Source organism: Thunnus maccoyii, chromosome 17 (genome assembly GCF_910596095.1).
Source record: "Thunnus maccoyii chromosome 17, fThuMac1.1, whole genome shotgun sequence".
Taxonomy (NCBI): domain Eukaryota; kingdom Metazoa; phylum Chordata; class Actinopteri; order Scombriformes; family Scombridae; genus Thunnus; species Thunnus maccoyii.
The window spans coordinates 4049143-4075281 of NC_056549.1; the positions used below are offsets into that span (position 1 = coordinate 4049143).

At 36.8% G+C, this 26139-nt stretch overlaps 2 protein-coding genes and 1 long non-coding RNA gene across 3 annotated transcripts in view; 1 reads left to right on the forward strand and 2 right to left on the reverse strand.

Annotated features, from left to right (window-relative positions):
- Positions 1-15317, reverse strand: part of LOC121882140 — a 35157-nt gene extending 19840 nt beyond the window's left edge. Inside the window, exons 1-2 of the mRNA XM_042390173.1 lie at positions 15224-15317; positions 14691-14999 (exon numbers count right to left, since the gene is read on the reverse strand). Of these exons, the coding sequence (XP_042246107.1) occupies positions 14691-14999; positions 15224-15284 (370 nt within the window). The 5' untranslated portion in view covers positions 15285-15317. The remainder of the gene's footprint in view (positions 1-14690; positions 15000-15223) is intronic.
- A 4388-nt stretch (positions 15318-19705) lies between these two features.
- On the reverse strand, positions 19706-25700 carry LOC121882130. The gene is made up of 10 exons (XM_042390157.1): positions 24867-25700; positions 24334-24645; positions 23959-24225; positions 23676-23789; positions 23354-23440; positions 23230-23258; positions 22085-22141; positions 21653-21721; positions 21436-21504; positions 19706-20344 (listed from the first exon to the last, which is right to left on the reverse strand). The coding sequence occupies exons 1-10, from the start codon at positions 24925-24927 to the stop codon at positions 20210-20212; spliced, it is 1200 nt and encodes a 399-aa protein (XP_042246091.1). The 5' UTR covers positions 24928-25700; the 3' UTR covers positions 19706-20209.
- On the forward strand, positions 20229-21480 carry LOC121882185. The gene is made up of 3 exons (XR_006092038.1): positions 20229-20296; positions 20529-20564; positions 21403-21480. It is a non-coding gene; the product is annotated as an uncharacterized LOC121882185 (long non-coding RNA).
- Positions 25701-26139: the final 439 nt, after the last annotated feature.

Below are 26139 nucleotides of genomic sequence, written 5' to 3' on the forward strand. Positions count from 1 at the left end.
GAGTTTGTTTTCATGTTCATCTGCTGAAAGAGGAAAGTTTCTCTGAGCTCATCTTCAGTCTGAGTTTAAGTTGTGTACCTGCAGTACGAGCACGATTTGTGACATCACAACTAGTTTGGAGCCAATCACGGTCCAGTATGCAACTTAAGTTAAGTTTACACAGGTGTGATGTGTTAACTTGAAACCTGCAATGCACAAACACTGAGAATGGACTTTACAGTGAAGGAGGAGACATCTTGTGTCCAACAGTTCAACTTTTGAAATATAAAGTATGTGCATATTCGTAGATTTGGGATTTTTCAATGAGGGACAAGGAGTAGATGTCATTTTAAGGATTTTAATAAGGTAATTGAACTTTTTTGTGGGAAAAAACATATAAATACTATATCACACAAATGATTATTCCAAGCATTGATGAAAACGAATATAAATACCATGTCATTAATAATAACAGTGGTAAATCCATCAATGAGCACAATAAAGTTCTGGACTGCAAGTTCATCAACCAAAATGTATCCTATATTATGATTATTTATAAATGTTGGGTTATTACTTAAACTTTTTACTATTTAATCTACGGCACCCCCTTCTGGACAAAAAACCTTTTAACAACAATACATCCTGGAAATGATCATAAAAATAAACATAACTAGTCACTTCTCTTGTTGTCATATTTGTTTATTTATTTATATAATTTTTGTCCAAAAAACTTGTCTTTACACAGTTTCTCTGCAGGAATCAAAAAAGTATTCAAAATTTCATTCATATACAACTAAATTATTTTATCAATTATGTTGCCTTAACAAACATAACCTCTTTATGCAGGATCAGATCTTTGAGGATTTGCCCGGTTGATGAAGATTCAAAGATCTGCTCAGTGTGGATTTAGTCGACTGGTAAAGATTGGTGAAGATTCAAATATTTATTCTGAAACAGCAGTGAATATCTAAAGCCAGTAAAATGGTGCTCAGGCACTGTAGGTTGGTTTGTTGGTAGAGTAAAGGTTACTTGGATCAACAGAAGCTCCAGAAAAGGAATAGTAAAGAGTAATTGGCTTTGATTCAACAAATAAAAACAGGTTTTCTCATCATAGAGCTTTAACTAATCAGAAGCAGAAACAGGTTTAATGCCAAATAGCTTTATACAAGGAATTTGCTTTGTTGTTGTTGTTGTGCAAAACAGTCAAAAAATAGAAGGTAAAGAGAAAAATACCACTACCACGAAAGACAGGTGATATAATTATACAAGTAAAAATTTACAATTAAAATGTGAACTATCATAAAAGTAATGATATGAACACCGTGGTCTACTATTTGTTGGGATTTTCGATGGTAGCGTAGACGTTGTTGGGATCTGCGGAGGCTCCAGCAGAAGCAGAGGAAGCTTTCACAGTGCTGTAGGTCACTGCATCACCTTCACCATCACCATCACCTTCAACCCGAACCTGAGAAACAAACAAAAAAAAACCACAACACATTTCATACACAACATACAGTACATATACTCAACATGTGACACAACATAACCTGACAAAAGTTTAGAATATCCTGACTTTACTGCCATCTAAGAACTGACATGTTCACCATGTTTCAGCCTTTATCTGCTAATTAGATGATGAAATATCTTGTGTGTGTAGATGGCATGATGGTCTGATGGTGGCGCTGGAGTAAAGGTGAGATGGTCACCAACAAAACATCACGATTCATCTTTTGTGGAATATAAACGTTTATTACAAATGTCATAAATCTTGCTTGCTGGTTTAGGACCACAGTACAGTACTTCAAGGATATGGCTGGCGATTTTCTATATTGTATGTTCTATATTTGTTTTATTGTCAACAAATCTCATGTACAAAGATAAAAAAAACAATGAACTGATCTACTAACAAGTATTGTATGTGTATCTAAAGCCTGATATTATCTTATTCCTCTGTGCCATAGACCTCCGTTGTTGTCCAAAAACTATTAAAAACATGTCAGTGAGCCACACCGCTGCACTGGCTGACATGTTCCTTCATTATAAAGAGTTTGTTCACATTAGTTTGTTTAGAAACGGCTCCAAAGACTAATAACAGTGATCACATTTTCAGTCTTGAGTGAGTGGTTCCTTGTAACGGAGACGCTACTGAGCATATACAGGAATGCAGTTCTGTTTACAGAGCTTTGCTAGCTTGTTGTGCTACATATTACTAAAGTTCTTTATTCCAATGTTGTATAAAGTCAAGAGTGATATGTAGTAAAACAAGCCAGAGAAGCACTTTAAACAGACTCATGTTCCTGCACATGCTCAGTGGCATCTGCCTCACATCGAACTACTAATATCACTATTATTAGTGTTTTAGTGCTGTTTTTACACAAACTAATGTGCCAAAACTCTTTGTGATGAAGGAACATGTCACCCAGTACAACGGTGTGACTCATTTATATGTTTTTAATAGTTTTTGGACAACAGCAGACGTCTACAGCACAGAGATCAATTCATTGTTGGTTTGACTTTGCACATGAGATTTGTTGAAAATAATAAAAATATAGAAAATTGCCAGCAATATCCTTTAAAATAACTTGTTTTTTCTTCTTTCAGTAACAGCACCATGTATACCCAAACACAGCTTACCCGGGCTTCACTGTTGGTCTTCTTGGTGTAGCTGACGGAGGCGTAGGAAACACCATCTTCAGGATCAGCCTACACAGTGAAGACAACATGATGGCTGCTCAGTAACATGTGGATACACTGATATACTGACTCACTTTCATGACTTGATTTTGTCTTGTCTGATCTCTGAATGCTTTCAAGTTTATTAATAGCTTTCTGAGCATGTGTGTTTTTTTCTCCATGACAACCAACATGCAACACTCATGACTTCCTGCTTCACACTCTTCTATTCTAGCTAATCTGGTGTAATCAGCTGCATCATCTTACTTCCCTTTTCTTCTCTCTTGCACAAGAAAATTAAACTCAACAGTCGCTGCATGTCTTATACAGTAAAGAACAAGGGAACATAACAGTGAGTGTAGCTTCGTGCAGTGTGTAATGTGTGATCTCACCATGTCCTGACTGGTTTCTGGAGCAGATTGACTCACTGCAGGGTTTACAGTCAGCTTCTGGACAAAAACAGAAAAGTTTCAATTTCTAAAGGAAGTACTTGCTTCTGATTGGCTGGCAGGTGTACAAAAAGTATACTATAACATTATAGACCTGATTTAAAAGTTAAAGGATAAGGCTGGCAATTTTCTATATTTTTCTTATTGTCAACAAATCTCATGTGCAGAGCCAAACCAACAATGAACTGATCTACTAACAAGTGTTGTGTGTGTATCATAGCCTGATATATCTTATTCCTCTGTGTCATAGACCTCTGTTGTTGTCCAAAAACTATTAAAAACATGTAAATGAGCCACACTGCTGCACTGGGTGACATGTTCCTTCACCATGAAGAGTTTGGTCATGGTACTTTGTTTAGAAATGGCTCTAAGTGATCAGGTTTTCAGTGTCCGGAGAGTAGTTCTGTATGGTTGTTGTTACTTGTTGTGCTACATATCACAACACTTATACAAAAGATGTACAGTGTAGTACAGAATCAAGATCTTGTGATATGTAGCACAACAAGCTAGTGAAGCTCTGTAAACAGAACCTGCACATGCTCAGTGGCATCTGCCGTAAACAGAACTACTCTCCAGAGACTGAAAACGTGATCACTGTTATTAGTGTTTGGAGCCGTTTCTAAATAAACTCTTCATGGTGAAGGAACATGTCACCCAGTGCAGCGGTGGGGCTCATTTACATGTTTTTAATAGTTTTTGGACAACAATGGAGGTCTACAGCACAGAGGAATAAGATATATTTGATATACTTGTTAGTAGATCACTTCATTGTTGGTTCGTCTCTGAACATGAGATTTGTTGACAATAAGAAAAATATAGAAAATCGACAGCTGTATCCTTTAAAGCATGATCGTAAGTCAGCGAGCGAGGTGTATTACTGTAAACCACAGTTAATTATAAACGACTATCATAAACACTAGTGTGCAAAGTCATAAGTGTATAAGCATTTGATAATTCAGTTTTAAACTCACCGTGTCTTCATCTGTCTGTGTTTTGTTTCCTAAAAAGACAAAAGAGAGAGTCGACTTCCACAGTGAAACTCCAGGTTTGTCAAAAGTTCTTGTTTATAAAAGTTTCATCTGAGAATGTTCTTACCTGTAGTTCTCTTCCATCTGATGACAACCACAACAATTATCAAGAGCGCTGCTAAACCCACAGCTGCAATGATGTACCACCACCAAACTGGAAGGAGAATAAAAACATTTAAAACATTTTGGCTGCAGCTTTCTGTTCTGTTAAAAATCCTTTAAAAGAAGAAAATATTTCCACCCACAGCTAAGTGCAGATCTGGTATTCATACTTTTGTCTTTGAAAGCTAATAGAGAGAGAGAAAAAGATAAAAAAAAGTTCTAAAAAGAAATACAAGAAATGTTCAGTTGCTACCATCTGGTGTTGGAGTTTCACTGATTGCGGTCGAGTTGTTGTTGTTGTGGTTGTTTTCAGTTGTTCTTGTTGTTACTTCTGTTGTTGCTGTTGTTGTTTTGTCACCTGGAAAAATGAAATAACAAAACACAAATTGTGAGGCAAGAAAATACCTTGTGTTTACCATTTGCATTAACTAAAATAATGATATCATCACAAATATTCAAAGTAAACAAATGTAGTTTGTGATTCACATCAGTTTATGTTGATTACAAACAGTTAATCATATTCTCACCTGAGGACAGAGGACTGAAGGTAAACAGATGTTCTTTGTTAGTGTAACCATCTGTCACTTTACACTGAAATATCTCAGGAGATGTTGACTTCAGCTTGTGATGAGAAGCAGGAAATCTCACTCTACCATTGCAGCCATCCTGTGATATTATCATGTCTTCTACCACATCATGACCCTCATTCAGCCACTTCACTCTGTGTCTACATTGATAATGTGTCCTCACAAAGCAGGACAGCATCACATAGTCACTGTCTTCCTGTTTAGTCACTGGTGAAGAACATAAATACAAAATTGCTTCATCAACTATTATAATGTTTCAGTATATTGTTCTAACAGACAGTTTGAGCTGAAAACTTAATAATGTAAATACTCACTGTTAATAACAGACAGAAGAACCTCGGCGTATTGTTGTGATATGTGCTGTCGACAGTAATAAATACCAACATCCTCTTGTGTGACCTTCTTTATAACCAGAGAACAGTTCGCTGTAACACTCAGTCTGTCTGATTTAACTTTGGTATTTTCATGAATCTGTCCACGTTTGACCAGATCCACTGAGTATCCTGTACTGCCGAAGAACCAGTTAATATTGTCACATTTATCCTGATTGGCTGTCACACTTTCACAAGGCAAAGTGGCATCATCTCCATCTCTGACAATGACGGAGGAATACTGTCCAGTCACTGCTGTGATAAAGATGAGATAGAAACATGAATAATAAGCTGAAATATGAACATGGTTTTCATGTTTATAGTTAGTGTGAAGAAAGTTTTAGATTCAACAGAAGTTTGCAAACGTGTCTCATTCTCAGTTTCCAAGAGTCCACTAAACTCATCAGGTGAAAACAAACAGCTGTTGGCTGTCTTGATCACATAAAATGTTTCTGGTATGTTCTATGTATCCTTACCTGTAATCTGAAGCTCCAGTATCAGAAATAAAAACATTTGAATCCATCTGAATTCATCCATCGTGCCTCTCTGTCTCTTTTTTATGCTCCTTCTCAGCTATCAACGGTCAGAGTCTCTGAACTGGGTGAGTGTTTAAGAGAAATGGAGAATCTACTTCCTATAAGTCACTTCCTCATTGTGGCTGTCAGTGTATTTTTTTCTCTTTTGCAAGTTGCCGAATTTATGTAGGCAGGTCATATCCGCTTTTCATGTACTCAAAATATTCAGTTTTAGCAACCAGACTGTTTAACTTTTACATTTTAGTCCTTTATAGTTAACTTTCTCATTCACAGTGACTTACTGTCCAACGATAGATTAATAATCTATCAGCATTTATAGTAACCAGCAGTCTTTTCTAAAAATACAGCTGCGGGAGGAAGCTGTGGTTCAGTGCGGAGATGACACAAACTGATGTTTTCAGTCTCACGGATGATGTGAAGAGAATCTGCTGACCAGAAATGAATAAGAATAACCTAAAGTCAAAATGTAAACTTCACTCATGCAGGAATATTCTTACTATGAACTGAGAACTCAACCTCGGTTTCTGAGGGATATAATTTGACCAGTGCCTGGTCAAATAGTAGACGGCACTGTTTTCTGCCTCTCCAGTAACTCATGCGTCACAAAAAGTGTCTTTAAGGAATTTGGCATGCAGGGGGGGAGTTATGGGTGGAGCTAAGCAAGAGAAAAATATCACTGTTAAAGGGCAGCTACACCTACAATCCTTAAAGAGGACCTATTATGCTTCTTTCAGCTCTAAATTTTTATTTTTGGACTCCACTATAGTAGCTCTGTATGATTCACAGTTCAAAAAACTCCTTATTTATCTCATACTGGCCCTTAGTGCAGTCCCTCGATTTACACAGTTTCTCTTTACACTCCATTTCAGCTCGTGTCTCTTTAAGGCCCCCCCTCCCGTTGAGTCCACTCTGTTCTGATTGGCCAGCTTTACATATCAGAGTTGTGTAACTTTACCGTCAATGCAAACCAGACATTTCCTGTTTTACTGCTTCAAATTAAAAGCTTTTAAGTGACTAACTAACAGGAGACCTTTATTGCGAAGAATTTACAGGAAGTGAATTAGTGGAGCTTTGTTAGTGGCGCTAAAAACCGATCGAAACAACAACACATGGAGCTGTTTATTCAGCGGATCAGTTAGAAATAATGCAGGGAGGAAGAGTACAAGCAGAAACAGTCACAGTGATGATGATGTTTTATGAAGAGCTGCAGACGACCAGCACACCTCCAACAGGTTAAATATTTGTTTTACTTTGCTGTGCTGTGTAATGGTGTAATGGCTTGGTGTAACTACTCCCAGAGCGGAGCAGCGATGCACGTTGTGCACGTAGCAGATGTCCATATAAAGAAATCTATCACAAACTGACGTCAGCTTGGGCTGAAAGTAGAAAAAAATGAGCCTGAAGCTGCTGCTTTTTGCTCACAGGGATTACTGCTACATACGTTTACCTCGTTATTTGACACGTCGGCCACTTTTAACATGAACATCTGACATTGTGACATTATATATATATGTCTGAAAATAAGGAAAAGCATAGTACAGCCCCTTTAATCCAAAAGGCAGTGTACAGTAAACCATAAATTAATATTAATAACTTCAAGCCACACCCACACTCATAAGCTTATACTGTATCTATTGCAGCTGTAGCCCACCCTTCACATTCGTCCTGTACAACATCTGGAGGATTCATCCCTTTCTCACTGGGGGCTCATTCTGGGGCCACATACCTAAAACTCATGACTAAAACTACACGCACAAAGCCAGAAATATGCATATGTATTGTTTTTTGTCAGGTTTATAAAGCTGTGCTGCACATGATTCTGTTTCATAAATCTCAATCATTGTGCAATTGTAGACAAATGCACAAGACTGATTTCCACTCCCAATGTAAGCCATAAATGGATGTAGACACTCCCTTAATCAGTAATTTGCATATAAAAATGCTGTTTGCGCCACAAGTTTTCAGGCATGGCAATGAAAAGAACGGCAAAAAAGATTATGAAATTGAGACTTTTGTTGTCGGAGAAGTTGAGAAAAGATGTGTTTTATTTGATGATCTCACTTCTGGGATCACTAACGAAACCAAAACTACAGAATGGCAAAAAGGAACAGAGGCCATCAGCTCTGTAAATTCTGGTGCTGTCAATCTTCCTCTATAATCTACTTTGAATTCCATTCCTTATTCATTTTAATATTCAAATTATATTTGAGCTTTTAATGCTGACATTTAGCCTATTATTAATATTTACTATGTACCTATACACTGTATACACAGGCATTGCCAATGCAACTATCAACATGTTGTTATACGTTCTGTCCACTAGAGGGCATTCCATCATTACCAATAAACAGTTGATAGCTTTCTTGCTAACAGCTAACAGCCAAACAGCCAAAGACTGTTTAACTTTCAAGCACAGAATGAATAACATGAACTAAAATATAAATATTAAATAAGTTTTCATTGTACTGGATCATAGTAATTAAACTACACAGTTAACTGAAATATAGATAAATTCATGTCAGTTTGCGCTTGTTTACATCAATATGTGTTATTTGTGTCGGGATGCACTTTGAGCCCAAATGATAGCTTGAGTAGGAGCTGTGTGTCCAAACTCCAAACTGCAGCTGCAGCACTGATCACTCAGACTCAAGTATTTTACTGTTGGCCTGCTTTTTAAAGTTTTTCTATTTGTTTGAAGGAAATCGAAAAACTTTCCACACATGGCTTCTTAAATGGTTAGGAGTGGTGATCTCTGTCTGTGCATCGCTTTCTGCCATATCTGATATGTTTGAGGTTAACGTTAGCACATTGCACGAGAGATTGCGATTCAGTCAGACTCAGAAAACTTTATTGTTCATCAGACGTGACAAAAGCATTTGTTTTCACATGTGGGTAGGCCAACGTTAGCTAACGTTAGCCAACACATAAAAAATAAAAAATACACATTAGAATAGTAATTTCAGAATTGGTGATTGGTTTTTTTTTTTTTTTACTTTTCCATTTATATTTGATTCATGAAATTTGTTCCAACAGCCCTAGTATGAACTGAGGAAAAATATGTTAGAAATGTTTAATTTAGATATAATCCAATAAACACAGCAAGTGAAACTTGTTGTGATCAGTAACATGTATGTTAAACCTGTGTTAACTGATTTTTTGGCCATTTGTTTTCAGCAGAAAGATGTAGTGAACACAACACTGACATATTGTCATCTTTTAAGTTGAATTGTTGAACTTGTTAGCAAACAGTTGCTTATTTCCACATCCAGCAGTTACGGAGCAACATTATCATTCATTTGGAGTCGTGTTTCTGTCCACCTGGTGAATGTAAGTCCAATATTCATTCTCTTTTAGCTCTGTTTTTGCTCTCTACCAACTCCAGAGGGAAATATCTGGCTCTTAAGCTGCTAAGTTCACCAGCTAGTCTACAGCTAACTGTATCTGTTTGCCGTTTGGTGCTGAGCAGGTAGTGTACAGTGGCTTTTTAGAGTGTGTTCTCTGAAAACAGCTGCCTGCTGCGGCTGAACGACGCTATGAGAGCGCTGAGAGTGAACCGAAACAGTAAAGTTGCAGCCAGACAGCTAAACAATGAGCTGAAACTCACTATAAAGCTCCATAAGGCCGAGGGGAGCTGCAGAGTCACTGTTAATTATCTGTAGTTCATCACTATGAGTCAAGACCAACACATTACACACTGTCAGCTTATACATGGTTACTGTAAAAAAAAACATAGATTATAGCTGCTTTAAGACCAGAAGAATTACACAACAAGGATTTGAATCTGCAAACACTGCTAGCTGTCATGTGGTGCTTTAAACAAGTTGCTGTCCATGGTGCTGAAATGGATGATGAACTCACCTTACTTGGCTTATGTAGCTGTTTGCAAGCCATGTTATATATTAAAATACAAAGCATAAATGAAACAACTGACACAACAGAATAGTTCTACACAGTTAGAATCATCACAGAGTACATTTCTAAAAATGTTGCGTAAATTATAATCAACAGATCTCTGAGCTTGAGGGATTGTTTCCAGAAAGAAATATGTTAATTAAAATGAACATTTTGTTGTCTATGTTCTTTGATTTGATTGTTGTTAGAGGAAGTTATTGGAACATTGAACTAAAACACAAATAAAGCATCAAGTCCAATTTTCTACATGAATCATTGACTGTTCATACAGGTGAAGTCATTATGTCATCAAACTAACATAATACTTTTGTCAGAGACCCTAAATTGTCTGTTAATGGGAAAAAAAAACTCTATGTATTTATATTCATTCACTAGAAAAAAGATTTGGGATTTTTCAATGAGGGAGAAGGAGTAGATGTCATTTTAAGGATTTTAATAAGGTAATTGAACTTTTTTGTGGAAAAATATATCAATACCATATCACACAAATGATTATTGCAAACATTTTCACATCTTAAAACATGTCTTGATGACATCTTCAATGTTGAAAACAAATATAAATACAATATCATTAAATACATAACCATGGTACATTCATCAATGAGCACAATAAAGTGCCTGACTGCAGGTTCATCTAACTTTTTATCATTTAACCTACTGCACCCCCTTCTGGACAAAAAGGTTTTTACAACAATACATCCTGGAAATGATCATAACAATAAACATAACCAATAAGAAGTCACTTCTCTTGTAGTCAAAGTTATTTATTTATTAATTCACATATTTTTTGTCCAAAAAAACTTGTCTTTACACAGTTTCTCTGCAGGGATCAAAAGAGTATCCATAAAATAATAATAGTGTAATGACTGTCTCCTAGAAATTTAATTCATATACAACTAAATTGTTTTGTTGTTTGTTATGTTGCCTTAACAAATGTAATCACTGCCTGCTGACTTTTTTCTGTATTAAACTGAGACCATGATCTTTCCTAAAACTTAACCAAGTTATTATCATTATCATTATTATTTATTTATTGGGACCATGTACAGTGTTAAACATAAATGTTACCATTTGATGTGCTGTACCAGAGTTAACTTATAGCTCATTTTCATCTGCAGTCACAGTTAAGACAGATAACAGCACAATAACAAACAGTACAAAGCAAAACACACTGGATGCATAATACAAAATACAAAGCTAATAACACATCATATACACCCACAATGTCAACTAGAAATTAATAATGTAAGCAAAATTACATTGTCAAATTGTCAAATTAAAAGCAAGATTATTTGCTGCCAGTGCCTAAACATAACCACTGTATTGCAAGATCAGATCTTTGAGGATTTGCTCAGTTGGTGAAGATTCAGATATTTATTCTGAAACAGCCAAAGCCAGTAAAATGGTGCTCAGGCACTGTAGGTTGATTTGTTGATAGTACAGTAGAGGTTGCTTGGATCAACAGAAGCTCCATCAGAAAAAGTGAAGCGACTTACAGGTTTTCTCATCATAGAGCTTTAACTAATCAGAATCAGAAAGAGATTTATTGCCAAATAGCTTTATACAAGGAATTTGCTTTGTTGTTGTTGTTGTGGTGCATAACAGTCAAAAAATAGAGGATAAAGAGAAAAATACCACTACCACAAAAGACAGTTGATATAACTATATAAATAAAAATTTACAATTAAAATGTGAAATATCATAAATCAGATATAAAGTAAAAGTAATGATATGAACACTGTGGTCTACTATTTGTTGGGATTTTCAATGGTAGCGTAGACGTTGTTGGGATCTGCGGAGACTCCAGCAGAAGCAGAGGAAGCTTTCACAGTGCTGTAGGTCACTGCATCACTTTCACCATCACCATCACCTTCAACCCGAACCTGAGAAACAAACAAAAAAAAGCACAACACATTTCATACACAACATACAGTACCTATACTCAACATATGACACAATATAACCTGACAAACGTTCAGAAAATCCTGACTTTACTGCCATCTAAGAACTGACATGTTCACCATGTTTCAGCCTTTATCTGCTAATTAGATGATGAAATATCTTGTGTGTGAAGATGACATGATGGTCTGATGGTGGCGCTAGAGTAAAGATGAGATGGTCACCAACAAAACATCACGATTCATCCTTTGTGGAATATAAACGTTTATAAGAAATGTCATAAATCTTGCTTGCTGGTTTAGGACCACAGTACAGTACTTCAAGGATATGGCTGGCGATTTTCTATATTCTATGTTCTTTATTTGTCTTATAGTCAACAAATCTCATGTGCAGTATTGTGTGTGTATCCAAAGCCTGATATTATCTTATTCCTCTGTGCCATAGACCTCCGTTGTTGTCCAAAAACTATTAAAAACATGTCAGTGAGCCACACTGCTACACTGGCTGACATGTTCCTTCATTATAAAGAGTTTGTTCACATTAGTTTGTTTAGAAACGGCTCCAAAGACTAATAACAGTGATCACATTTTCAGTCTTGAGTGAGTGGTTCCTTGTAACGCAGACGCTACTGAGCATATACAGGAATGCAGTTCTGTTTACAGAGCTTTGCTAGCTTGTTGTGCTACATATTACTTAAGTTCTTTATTCCAATGTAGTATAAAGTCAAGAGTGATATGTAGTAAAACAAGCCAGAGAAGCACTTTAAACAGACTCATGTTCCTGCACATGCTCAGTGGCATCTGCCTCACATAGAACTACTAATATCACTATTATTAGTGGTTTAATGCTGTTTTTACACAAACTAATGTGCCAAAACTCTTTGTGATGAAGGAACATGTCACCCAGTACAACGGTGTGACTCATTTATATGTTTTTAATAGTTTTTGGACAACAGCAGACGTCTACAGCACAGAGATCAATTCATTAGTGGTTTGACTTTGCACATGAGATTTGTTGACAATAATAAAAATATAGAAAATTGCCAGCAATATCCTTTAAAATAACTTGTTTTTTCTTCTTTCAGTAACAGCACCATGTATACCCAAACACAGCTTACCCGGGCTTCATTGTTGGTCTTCTTGGTGTAGCTGACGGAGGCGTAGGAAACACCATCTTCAGGATCAGCCTACACAGTGAAGACAACATGATGGCTGATCAGTAACATGTGGATACACTGATATACTGACTCACTCTCATGACTTGATTTTGTCTTGTCCGATCTCTGAATGCTTTCAAGTGTATTAATAGCTTTCTGAGCATGTGTGGTTTTTTCTCCATGACAACCAACATGCAACACTCATGACTTCCTGCTTCACACTCTTCTATTCTAGCTATTCTGATGTAATCGGCTGCATCATCTTACTTCCCTTTTCTTCTCTCTTGCACAAGAAAATTAAACTCAACAGTCGCTGCGTGTCTTATACAGTAAAGAACAAGGAAACATAACAGTGAGTGTAGCTTCGTGCAGTGTGTAATGTGTGATCTCACCGTGTCCTGACTGGTTTCTGGAGCAGATTGAGTCACTGCAGGGTTTATAGTCAGCCTCTGGACAAAAACAGAAAAGTTTCAATTTCTAAAGAAAGTACTTGCTTCTGATTGGCTGGCAGGTGTAAAAAAAAGTATAATTTGACATTATAGACCTGATTTAAAAGTTAAAGGACAAGACTGGCAATTTTCTATATTTATCTTATTGTCAACAAATCTCATGTTTGGATCCAAACCAATAATGAACTGATCTGCTAACAAGTATTGTGTGTGTATCATAGCCTGGAAGGAACATATCGCCCAGTGCAGCAGTGTGGCTCATTTACATGTTTTTAATAGTTTTTGGAGAACAACGGAGGTCTACAACACGGAGGAATAAGATATATTTGATATACTTGTTAGTAGATCACTTCATTGTTGGTTCGTCTCTGCACATGAGATTTGTTGACAATAAGAAAAATATAGAAAATCGACAGCTGTATCATTTAAAGCATGATTGTAAGTCAGCGAGTGAGGTGTATTACTGTAAACCACAGTTAATTATAAACGACTATCATAAACACTAGTGTGCAAAGTCATAAGTGTATAAGCATTTGATAATTCAGTTTTAAACTCACCGTGTCTTCATCTGTCTGTGTTTTGTTTCCTAAAAAGACAAAAGAGAGAGTCGACGTCCACAGTGAAACTCCGGGTTTGTCAAAACTTCTTGTTTATAAAAGTTTCATCTGAGAATGTTGTTACCTGTAGTTCTCTTCCGTCTGATGACAACCACAACAATTATCAAGAGCGCTGCTAAACCCACAGCTGCAATGATGTACCAAACTGGAAGGAGAATAAAAACATTTAAAACATTTTGGCTGCAGCTTTCTGTCCTGTTCAAAGTCCTTTAAAAGAAGGGAATATCTCCACCCGCAGCTAAGTGTAGGTCTGGCATTCGTACTTTTGTCTTCAAAAAATTTCTAAAACGAAATACAAGAAATGTTCAGTTTAAACCTTTTGCTATAGAGTTAGTAGAGTTACTTGGTTTGTGGTTGTTTTCAGTTGTTCTTGTTGTTTTGTCACCTGGAAAAATGAAATAACAAAACACAAATTGTGAGGCAAGAAAATACCTTGTGTTTACCATTTGCATTAACTAAAATAATGATATCATCACAAATATACAAAGTAAACAAATGTAGTTTGTGATTCACATCAGTTTTTGTTGATTACAAACAGTTAATCATATTCTCACCTGAGGACGGAGGGCTGAAGGTAAACAGATGCTCTTTGTTAGTGTAACCATCTGTCACTTTACACTGAAATATCTCAGGATATGTTGACTTCAGGTTGAGATGAGAAGTAGGAAATCTCACTGTACCATAGCAGCGATCCTGTGATATTGTCACGTCTTTATCCACATCATGACCCTCATTCAGCCACTTCACTCTGTGTCTACATGAATCATATGTCGACACAGAGCAGGACAGCGTCACCTGCTCACTGTCTTCATGTTTATTCACTGGTGAAGAACATAAAGACATAAAGATGAAAAATGCTTTATCTGTAATGTTTCAGTATATTGTTCTAACAAGACAGTTTGAGCTGAAAACTTAATAGTGTAAATACTCACTGTTAATAACAGACAGATCAACCTGGGGTTCTTGTCCTGATATGTGCTGTCGACAGTAATAAACACCAGCATCCTCTTGTGTGATCTTCTTTATAACCAGAGAACAGTTCGCTGTAACACCCAGTCTGTCTGATTTAACTTCGGTATCTTCATGAATCTGTCCATGTTTGACCAGATCCACTGGGTATCCTCCTGAACTGCTGAAGATCCAGTTAGTATTGTCACATTTATTCTGATTGGCTGTCACACTTTCACAAGGCAAAGTCACATCATCTCCATTTCTGATGATGGAGGAATACTGTTCAGTCACTGTTGTGAAAAAGAGGTGACAGAATCATGGAAAATAAGCTGAAATATGAACATGGCTTTCATGTTTATAGTTAGTGTGAAGAAAGTTTTAGATTCAACAGAAGTTTGCATAAGTGTCTCATTCTTGATTTTCAAGAGTCCACTAAACTCACCAGGTGAAAACAAACAGCTGTTGGCTGTCTTGATCACATAACATGTTTCTGGTATCTTCTATGTATCCTTACCTGTAATCTGAAGCTCCAGTATCAGAAATAAAAACATTTGAATCCATCTGAATTCAGCCATCGTGCCTCTCTGTCTCTTTTTTATGCTCCTTCTCAGCTATCAATGGTCAGAGTATCTGAACTGGGTGAGTGTTTAAGAGAAATGGAGAATCTACTTCCTATAAGTCACTTCCTCATTGTGGCTGTCAGTGTATTTTTTTCTCTTTTGCAAGTTGCCGAAGGCAGGCCATATCCGCTTTTCATATACTCAAAATATTCAGTTTTAACAGCCAAAGACTGTTTAACTTTTACATTTTAGTCATTTATAGTTAACTTTCTCAGTCACAGTGACTTACTGTCCAACGATAGATTAATAATCTATCAGCATTTATAGTAACCAGCAGTCTTTTCTAAAAATACAGCTGCAGGAGGAAGCTGTGGTTCAGCGCGGAGATGACGCAAACCACTGATGTTTTCAGTCTCATGGATGATGTGAAGAGAATCTGCTGACCAGAAATGAATAAGAATAACCTAAAGTCAAAATGTAAACTTCACTCATGCAGGAATCTTCTTACTATGAACTGAGAACTCAACCTCGGTTTCTGAGGGATATAATTTGACCAGTGCCTGGTCAAATAGTAGATGGCACTGTTTTCTGACTTTCCAGTAACTCATGCGTCACAAAAAGTGTCTTTAAGGAATTTGGCATGCAGGGGGGGAGTTATGGGTGGAGCTAAGCAAGAGAAAAATATCACTCTTAAAGGGCAGCTACACCTACAGTCCTTAAAGGGGACCTATTATGCTTCTTTCAGCTCTAAATTTTTATTTTTGGACTCCACTATAGTAGCTCTGCATGATTCACAGTTCTTATTTGTCTCATACTGGCCCTTAGTGCAGTCCCTTAATATACACAGTTTCTCTTTACACTCCGTTTTAGCTCCTGTCTCTTTAAGGCACCCCCTCCCAATGAGTCCACTCTGTTCTGATTGGCCAGCTTTAAGTATCAGAGTTGTGTAACTTTACCGTCAATGCAAACAAGACATTTCCTGTTTTACTGCTTCAAATTAAAAGCTTTTAAGTGACTAACTAACAGGAGACTTTTATTGTGAAGAATTTACAGGAAGTAAAATGTGTTCCTCACTGAATTAGTGGAGCTTTGTTAGTGGCGCTTAAAACCGGTCGAAACAACAACACATGGAGATATTTGGAGCTGTTTGTTCAGTGGATCAGTTAGAAGTAATGCAGGGAGGAATGGTACAAGCAGAAACAGTCACAGTGATGATGATGTTTTCTGAAGAGCTGCAGACGACCAGCACACATCCAACAGGTAAACTACTTATTTTACTTTGCTGTGCTGTGTAATGGCGTAATGGCTTGGTGTAACTACTCCCAGAGCAGAGCAGAGATGCATGTTGTGCATGTAGCAGATGTCCATATAAAGAAATCCATCACAAACTGACGTCAGCTCGGGCTGAAAGTAGAAAAAACTACTGAGCGAGAAACTGAGCGTTCAGAGCAGAGTGATTTCCACTCCCATTGTAAGCCATAAATGGATGTAGACACTCCCTTAATCAGTAATTTGCACATAAAAATGCTGTTTGCGCCACAACTTTTCAGGCAGGGCAATGAAAAGAACGGCAAAAAAGATTATGAAATTTAGACTCTTGTTGTCCGAGAAGTTGAGAAAAGATGTGTTTTATTTGATGATCTCACTTCTGGGATCACTAACGGAACCAAAACTACAGAATGGCAAAAAGGAACAGAGGCCATCAGCTCTGTAAATTCTGGTGCTGTCAATCTTCTTCTATAATCTACTTTGAATTCCATTCCTTATTCATTTTAATATTCAAATTATATTTGAGCTTTTAATGCTGACATTTAGCCTATTATTAATATTTACTATGTACCTATACACTGTATACACAGGCATTGCCAATGCAACTATCAACATGTTGTTATATGTTCTGTCCACTAGAGGGCATTCCATCATTACCAATAAACAGGTGATAGCTTTCTTGCTAACAGCCAAACAGCCAAAGACTGTTTAACTTTTAAGCACAGAATGAATAACATTAACTAAAATATAGATATTAAACAAGCTTTCATTGTACTGGATCATAGTAACTAAACTACACAGTTAACTGAAATATAAATAAATTCATGTCAGTTTGTGCTTGTTTACATCAATATGTGTTATTTGTGTCGGGATGCACTTTGAGCCCAAATGATAGCTTAAGTAGGAGCTGTGTGTCCAAACCCCAAACTGCAGCTGCAGCACTGATCACTCAGACTCAAGTATTTTACTGTTGGCCTGCTTTTTAAAGTTTTTCTATTTGTTTGAAGGAAATCGAAAAACTTTCCACACATGGCTTCTTAAATGGTTAGGAGTGGTGATCTCTGTCTGTGCATCGCTTTCTGCCATATCTGATATGTTTGAGGTTAACGTTAGCACATTGCACAAGAGATTGCGATTCAGTCAGACTCAGAAAACTTTATTGTTCATCAGACGTGACAAAAGCATTTGTTTTCACATGTGGGTAGGCCAAGGCGAGAAGGGTGAGATTTCTCTGACGTTAGCCAACACATAAAAAATAAAAAATATACATTAGAATAGTAATTTCAGAATTGGTGATTGGTATTTTTTATTTTTTTTATTTTTCCAATTATATTTGATTCATGAAATTTGTTCCAACAGCCCTAGTATGAACTGAGGAAAAATATGTTAGAAATGTTTAATTTAGATATAATCCAATAAACACAGCAAGTGAAACTTGTTGTGATCAGTAACATGTATGTTAAACCTGTGTTAACTGATTTTTTGGCCACTTGTTTTCAGCAGAAAGATGTTCTGAAAACAGCTGCCTGCTGCAGCTGAACGATGTTATGAGAGCGCTGAGAGTGAACTGAAACAGTAAAGTTGAAGCCAGACAGCTAAACAATGAGCTGAAACTCACTATAAAGCTCCATAAGGCCGAGGGGAGCTGCAGAGTCACTGTTAATTCTCTGTAGTTCATCACTATGAGTCATGACCAACACATTAAACACTGTCATCTTATACATGGTTACTGTAAAATAAACATAGATTATAGCTGCTGTAAGACCAGAAGAATTACACAACAAGGATCTGAATCTGCAAACACTGCCAGCTGACATGTGGTGCTTTAAACAAGTTGCTGTCCATGGTGCTGAAATGGATGATGAACTCACCTCACTTGGCTTATGTAGCTGTTTGCAAGCCATGTTATATATTAAAATACAAAGCATAAATGAAACAACTGACACAACAGAATAGTTCTACACAGTTAGAATCATCACAGAGTACATTTCTAAAAATGTTGCGTAAATTATAATCAACAGATCTCTGAGCTTGAGGGATTGTTTCCAGAAAGAAATATGTTAATTAAAATGAACATTTTGTTGTCTATGTTCTTTGATTTGATTGTTGTTAGAGGAAGTTATTGGAACATTGAACTAAAACACAAATAAAGCATCAAGTCCAATTTTCTACATGAATCATTGACTGTTCATACAGGTGAAGTCATTATGTCATCAAACTAACATAATACTTTTGTCAGAGACCCTAAATTGTCTGTTAATGGGAAAAAAACTCTATGTATTTATATTCATTCACTAGAAAAAAGATTTGGGATTTTTCAATGAGGGAGAAGGAGTAGATGCCATTTTAAGGATTTTAATATGGTAATTGAACTTTTTTGTGGAAAAAATATATCAATACCATATCAGACAAATGATTATTGCAAGCATTTTCACATCTTAAAACATGTCTTGATGACATTTTCAATGTTGAAAACAAATATAAATACAATATCATTAAATACATAACTGTGGTACATTCATCAATGAGCACAATAAAGTGCCTGACTGCAGGTTCATCTAACTTTTTATCATTTAACCTACTGCACCCCCTTTTGGACAAAAAGGTTTTTACAACAATACTTCCTGGAAATGATCATAAAAATAAACATAACCAATAAGAAGTCACTTCTCTTGTAGTCAAAGTTATTTATTTATTAATTCACATATTTTTTGTCCAAAAAACTTGTATTTTCTTGTATTCACTTGTATTTTGTAACAGTTTCTCTGCAGGAATCAAAAGAGTATCCATAATATAATGATAGTGTAATGACTGTCTCCTAGAAATTAAATTCATATACAACTAAATTGTTTTACTAGTTATATTGCCTTAACAAATGTAATCGCTGCCTGCTGACTTTTTTCTGTATTAAACTGAGACCATGATCTTTCCTCAAACTTAACTGAGTTATTATCATTATCATTATTAATTATTTTAGTGGGACCATGTACAGTGTTAAACACAAATGTTACCATTTGATGTGCTGTACCAGAGTTAGCTTATAGCTCATTTTCATCTGCAGTCACAGTTAAGACAGATAACAGCACAATAACAAACAGTACAAAGCAAAAAACGCTGGACGCATAATACAAAATAAAAAGCTAATTACACATCATATACACCCACAATGTCAACTAGAAATTAATAATGTAAGCTTGTCGAATTAAAAGCAAGATTATTTGCTGCCAGTGCCTAAACATAAACACTGTATTGCAAGATCAGATCTTTGAGGATTTGCTCAGTTGGTGAAGATTCAGATATTTATTCTGAAACAGCCAAAGCCAGTAAAATGGTGCTCAGGCACTGTAGGTTGGTTTGTTGAAGGTAGAGTAGAGGTTGCTTGGATCAACAGAAGCTCCACCAGAAAAGGTGAAGCGACTTGCAGGTTTTCTCATCATAGATCTTTAACTAATCAGAATCAGAAAAAGATTGATTGCCAAATAGCTTTATACAAGGAATTTGCTTTGTTGTTGTTGTGTTGCAAAACAGTCAAAAAATAGAAGATAAAGAGAAAAATACCACTACCACGAAAGACAGTTGATATAACTATATAAATAAAAATTTACAATTAAAATGTGAAATATCATAAATCAGATATAAAGTAAAAGTAATAATATGAACACTGTGGTCTACTATTTGTTGGGTTTGTTGATGGTAGCGTAGACGTTGTTGGGATCTGCGGAGGCTCCAGCAGAAGCAGAGGAAGCTTTCACAGTGCTGTAGGTCACTGCATCACCTTCACCATCACCATCATCTTCAACCCGAACCTGAGAAACCAGGGAAACAGCACATTTCATACACAACATACAGTACATATACTCAACATGTGACACAACATAACCTGACAAAAGTTCAGAAAATCCTGACTTTACTGCCATCTAAGAACTGACATGTTCACCATGTTTCAGCCTTTATCTGCTAATTAGATGATGAAATATCTTGTGTGTGTAGATGACATGATGGTCTGATGGTGGCGCTAGAGAAAAGGTGAGGTGGTAACCAAAAAAACATCACGAACCCAAATCCCCCATCCACATCTCTGGAAAACCCATAACCATAACAGACTCTTTCAAATTTCTTGGCACATTCATCAGTAACACACTCAAATGGAAGATCAACATGGACCACATCACCAAAAAAGCCCACCAGAGACTGTTTTTCCTTCGACAGCTTAAGAAATTCAAAATCAAACAATCCCCCCTTCTTCAGTTTTACACTGCCATCATTGAAAGCATACTCATCTCATCTATAACAGTCTGGTACGGCAGCCTGGACAGTCACTCAAGAAAAAAACTGCAGCGTATAGTTAAAAAAGCATCCAAGATCATTGGCAAACCCCTCCCATCAGTTGAATCACTACATATCAAACGCATTATCAAAAAGGCAAATAAAATAATCTCTGACCCCCCTCACCCTGCTCACCACCTGTTCCAACTGATGCCCCACAGGAGGTGCTATAGATCCTTGTCCACTAAAACATCCCATTTTAAACATAGCTTCTTCCCCACTGCCATAAGGACCCTGAACACCCTGCAATAATCTTTGCAATAATCCCTACCTGATGCACCTGCACTTTAAATGTCATGTCAGACAGTGTATATACTGTCTGTAAATATTGTTGTGTAAATTCATGTATATTGTCTGTTGTGCCAGTCCTATGTTAAACTGTTATGAGCTTCCATACATGCTGTACTGTAAGCAAATTCCACTGACCTTGGTCGTGTGGTCATTAAACAATTGATTGACTGAGATTTGTTGACAATAATAAAAATATAGACAATTGCCAGCGATATCCTTTAAAATAACTTGTTTTTCCTTCATTCAGTAACAGCACCATGTATACCCAAACACAGCTTACCCGGGCTTCACTGTTGGTCTTCTTAGTGTAGCTGATGGAGGCGTAGGAAACACCATCTTCAGGATCAAACTACACAGTGAAGACAACATGATGGCTGATCAGTAACGTGGATTTATACTGACTCACTCTTACGACTTGATTTTGTCTTGTCTGACCTCGACAATAGAAATAGACAGTCTGTCAATTACAGACCATGTGAAATACAGACACAGCTTACCCGGGCTTCACTGTTGGTCTTCTTGATGTAGCTGATGGAGGCATAGGAAACACCATCTTCAGGAACAGCCTACACAGTGAAGACAACATGATGGCTGATCAGTAACATGTGGATACACTGATATACTGACTCACTCTCATGACTTGATTTTGTCTTGTTTGATCTCTAAATGCTTTCAAGTTTATTGACAGCTGTCTGAGTATGTGAGTTGTTTTTCTCCATGAAACTCCACGTGCAACACTCATGACTTCTTGCTTCACACTCTTCTAGTCTAGCTATTCTGGTGTAATCGGCTGCATCATCTTACTTCTCTTTTCTTCTCTCTTGCACAAGAAAATTAAACTCAACAGTCGCTGCGTGTCTTACACAGTAAAGAGCAAGGAAACATAACAGTGAGTGTAGCTTCGTGCAGTGTGTAATGTGTGATCTCACCATGTCCTGACTGGTTTCTGGAGCAGATTGAGTCACTGCAGGGTTTACAGTCAGCCTCTGTAAAACAAAAACAGTAAAATTTCAATTTTTAAAGGAAGTACATGCTTCTGATTGGCTGGTAGGTGTAAAAAAGTATACTATGACATTAAAGACCTGATTTAAAAGTTAAAGGATAAGGCTGGCAATTTTCTATATTTTTCTTATTGTCAACAAATCTCATGTTTGGATCCAAACCAATAATGAACTGATCTACTATCAAGTATTGTGTGTGTATCCAAAGCCTGATATATCTTATTCCTCTGTGTCGTAGACCTCTGTTGTTGTCCAAAAAAAATATTAAAAACATGTAAATGAGCCACACTGCTGCACTGGGTGACATGTTCTTTCATCATGAAGAGTTTGGTCAAGGTACTTGGTTTAGAAATGGCTCTAAGCGATCAATGATTTTTAGTCTCTGGAGAGTAGTTCTGTATGGTTCTTGTGGCTTGTTGTGCTACATATCACAACCTCTTGACTTTATACAAAAGATATTTACAATGTACAATATGGTACAAAATCATGAGGTTGTGATATGTAGCACAACAAGCTAGTGAAGCTCTGTAAACAGAACCTGCACATGCTCAGTGGCGTCTGCCGTAAATAGAACTACTCTCCAGAGACTGAAAATGTGATCTGGTCTTTGGACTCATTTCTAAATAAACTCTTCATGGTGAAGGAACATATGTCACCCAGTTCAACAGTATGGCTCATTTAAGTATTTTTAATAGTTTTTGGTGACAGCTGTATCCTTTGAGGCATGATTGTAAGTCAGTGAGCAAAGTGTATTACTGTAAACTGATCAAAACATACTGACAATTTAAACATGACCTCTATTTCTTCAGTAATAAATGTTCATTGTATAAGCAACAATAACTATTAAGGTGTCCTGATGTTGACATGGCCTCATTTTGTATATAAGGAAAGATTAGATTTTTTTTCAGAGGGATGAAGATTGAAATAAACGTGTTTCTACATAATACGAATCAAAACTAACAGTTTATTCTGTTTTAGCTACAGAACCACAGTTAATAGTAAACGACTACCATAAACACTACTGTGCAAAGTCATAAGTGTATAAGCATTTGATAATTCAGTTTTAAACTCACCGTGTCTTCATCTGTCTGTGTTTTGTTTCCTAAAAAGACAAAAGAGAGAGTCGACTTCCACAGTCAAACTCCGGGTTTGTCAAAAGTTCTTGTTTATAAAAGTTTCACCTGAGAATGTTGTTACCTGTAGTTCTCTTCCGTCTGATGACAACCACAACAATTATCAAGAGCGCTGCTAAACCCACAGCTGCAATGATGTACCACCACCAATCTGAAAGGAGAATAAAAACATTTAAAACATTTTGGTAGCAGCTTTCTGTTCTGTTCTCCCTCTTTCTTTCTTTCTTTCTTTCTTTCTTTCTTTCTTTCTTTCGAGAAGAAAATATTTCCACCCACAGCTAAGTTTAGATCTGGTATTCATACTTTTGTCTTTGAAAGCTAATAGAGAGAGAGAAAAAGATAAAAAAAAGTTCTAAAAAGAAATACAAGAAATGTTCAGTTGCTACCATCTGGTGTTGGAGTATCACTGATTGTGGGCTCTGGTGAGTTGGTCCTTGGTTTGTGGTTGTTTACAGTTGTTCTTGTTGTTACTTCTGTTGTTGCTGTTGTTGTTTTGTCACCTGGACAAATGAAATAACAAAACACAAATTGTGAGGCAAGAAAATACCTTGTGTTTATCATTTGCATTAACTAAAATAATGATATCATCACAAATATACAAAGTAAACAAATGTAGTTTGTGATTCACATCAGTTTATGTTGATTACAAACAGTTAATCATATTCTCACCTGAGGACAGAGGGCTGAAGGTAAACAGATGTTCTTTGTTAGTGTAACCATCTTTCACTTTACACTGAAATATCTCAGGATATGTTGACTTCAGGTTGAGATGAGAAGTAGGAAATCTCACTGTACCATAGCAGTCATTCTGTAATATTGTCACGTCTTCATCCACATCATGACCCTCATGCAGCCACTTCACTTTGTGTCTACATTGATCATATGTTGACACAGAGCAGGACAGTGTCACCTGCTCACTGTCTTCATGTTTATTCACTGGTGAAGAACATAAAGACAAAATTGCTTCATCAATTATTGTAATATTTCAGTATATTGTTCTAACAAGACAGTTTGAGCTGAAAACTTAATGGTGTAAATACTCACTGCTAATAACAGACAGAACAACGTCGGCGTCTTGTTGTGACATGTGCTGTCGACAGAAATAATGACCAACATCCTCTTGTGTGACCTTCTTTATAACCAGAGAACAGTCTGCTGTAACACTCAGTCTGTCTGATTTAACTTTGGTATTTTCATGAATCTGTCCACGTTTGACCAGATCCACTGAGTATTCTGTACTGCTGAAGAACCAGTTAGAATTGTCACATTTATCCTGATTGGCTGTCACACTTTCACAAGGCAAAGTCGCATCATCTCCATCTCTGACAATGACGGAGGAAAACTGTCCAGTCACTGCTGTGAAAAAGAGGTGACAGAATCATGAAAAATAAGCTGAAATATAAACATGGTTTTCATTTTTATAGTTAGTGTGAAGAAAATTTTAGATTCAACAGAAGTTTGCAAAAATGTCTCATTTTCAGTTTCTAAGAGTCCACTGAACTCATCAGGTGAAAACAAACAGCTGTTGGCTGTCCTGATCACATAACATGTTTCTGGTATGTTCTATTTATCCTTACCTGTAATCTGAAGCTCCAGTATCAGAAATAAAAACATTTGAATCCATCTGAATTCATCCATCGTGCCTCTTTGTCTCTTTTTTCTCCTCCTTCTCAGCTATCAACGGTCAGAGTCTCTGAACTGGTGAGTGTCAATGAGAAATAGAGAATCTACTTCCTATTAGTCACTTCCTCACTGTGACTGTCTGTATTTTTTTTCTCTCTTTTGCAATTTGCCGAATTAATGTAAGCAGGGCCTATCCGCTTTACACCTACCCGAATTTCTCAGTTTGAGCAACCAAAGACTGTTTAACTTTTACATTTTAGTCCTTTATAGTTAACTTTCTCATTCACAGTGATTTACTGTCCAACAATAGATTAATAATCTATCAGCATTTATAGTAACCAGCCATCTTTTCTAAAAATACAGCTGCAAGAGGAAGCTGTGGTTCAGCGCGGAGATGACGCAAACCGCTCATGTTTTCAGTCTCACGGATGATGTGGAGAGAATCTGCTGACCAGAAACTAATAAAAATGTAAAAGGAATCTTCATTCTCTAAAGTAAGATCTCAACCTGAGTTTTTAGAGTTGAAGGTCAAAGTCACCACTTGCCCACCCAGGAACAAAATATCATCTAAAATAAAATTTCAGGTATGAGTCTGAGTCAGTGTAATTGTCGCATTTTCCGAGAGGGGGCTTGGGAGTATAGTGTATAGCCTGGTCACTGACAGTGACTGTACATAAAATGGACATCATGACAGCTCCCCAAAAGTGAAGCCCAAACATCTGGATCACCTCCTGGTGGCTGGCTGCAGTATAGGTCATAAATCCCGCCCCGCTCCATTTTAGTGGTTGGGACATGAGCCAAACTAAAAAGTCAAAGTACATCAAATAAATTTTTCCCAAATATGGTTTCTGTCATTTTAGGTAGCTCTTATCGCGCAGATGTTTGTCCAAGTGCTCATTTATCTGATAAGTTTGTTTTTAATTAGTTATTTGATGATATAAAAAGGGGGTGTGACGTCATGATTGACAGCTGTGACAGCTGCTCTCAAACCTCCGTCAGGACGGGGCCGCCCCACTCTATTGAATTAACTCCAAATGAAGTCACACAGGCAAGATAGCAACTCCCGGAAAGGAGATATTTTGTTGATATTTTGCGGTAGGAAGTGGAGACATGTCGCCCATATTTATATACAGTCATGGTCACTGACTTGGCCCAGTAGAGGGCGATGTTTTCTGCCTTTCCAGTGACTCATGAGTCACAAAAAGTATCCATGGGGAATCTGGAGCT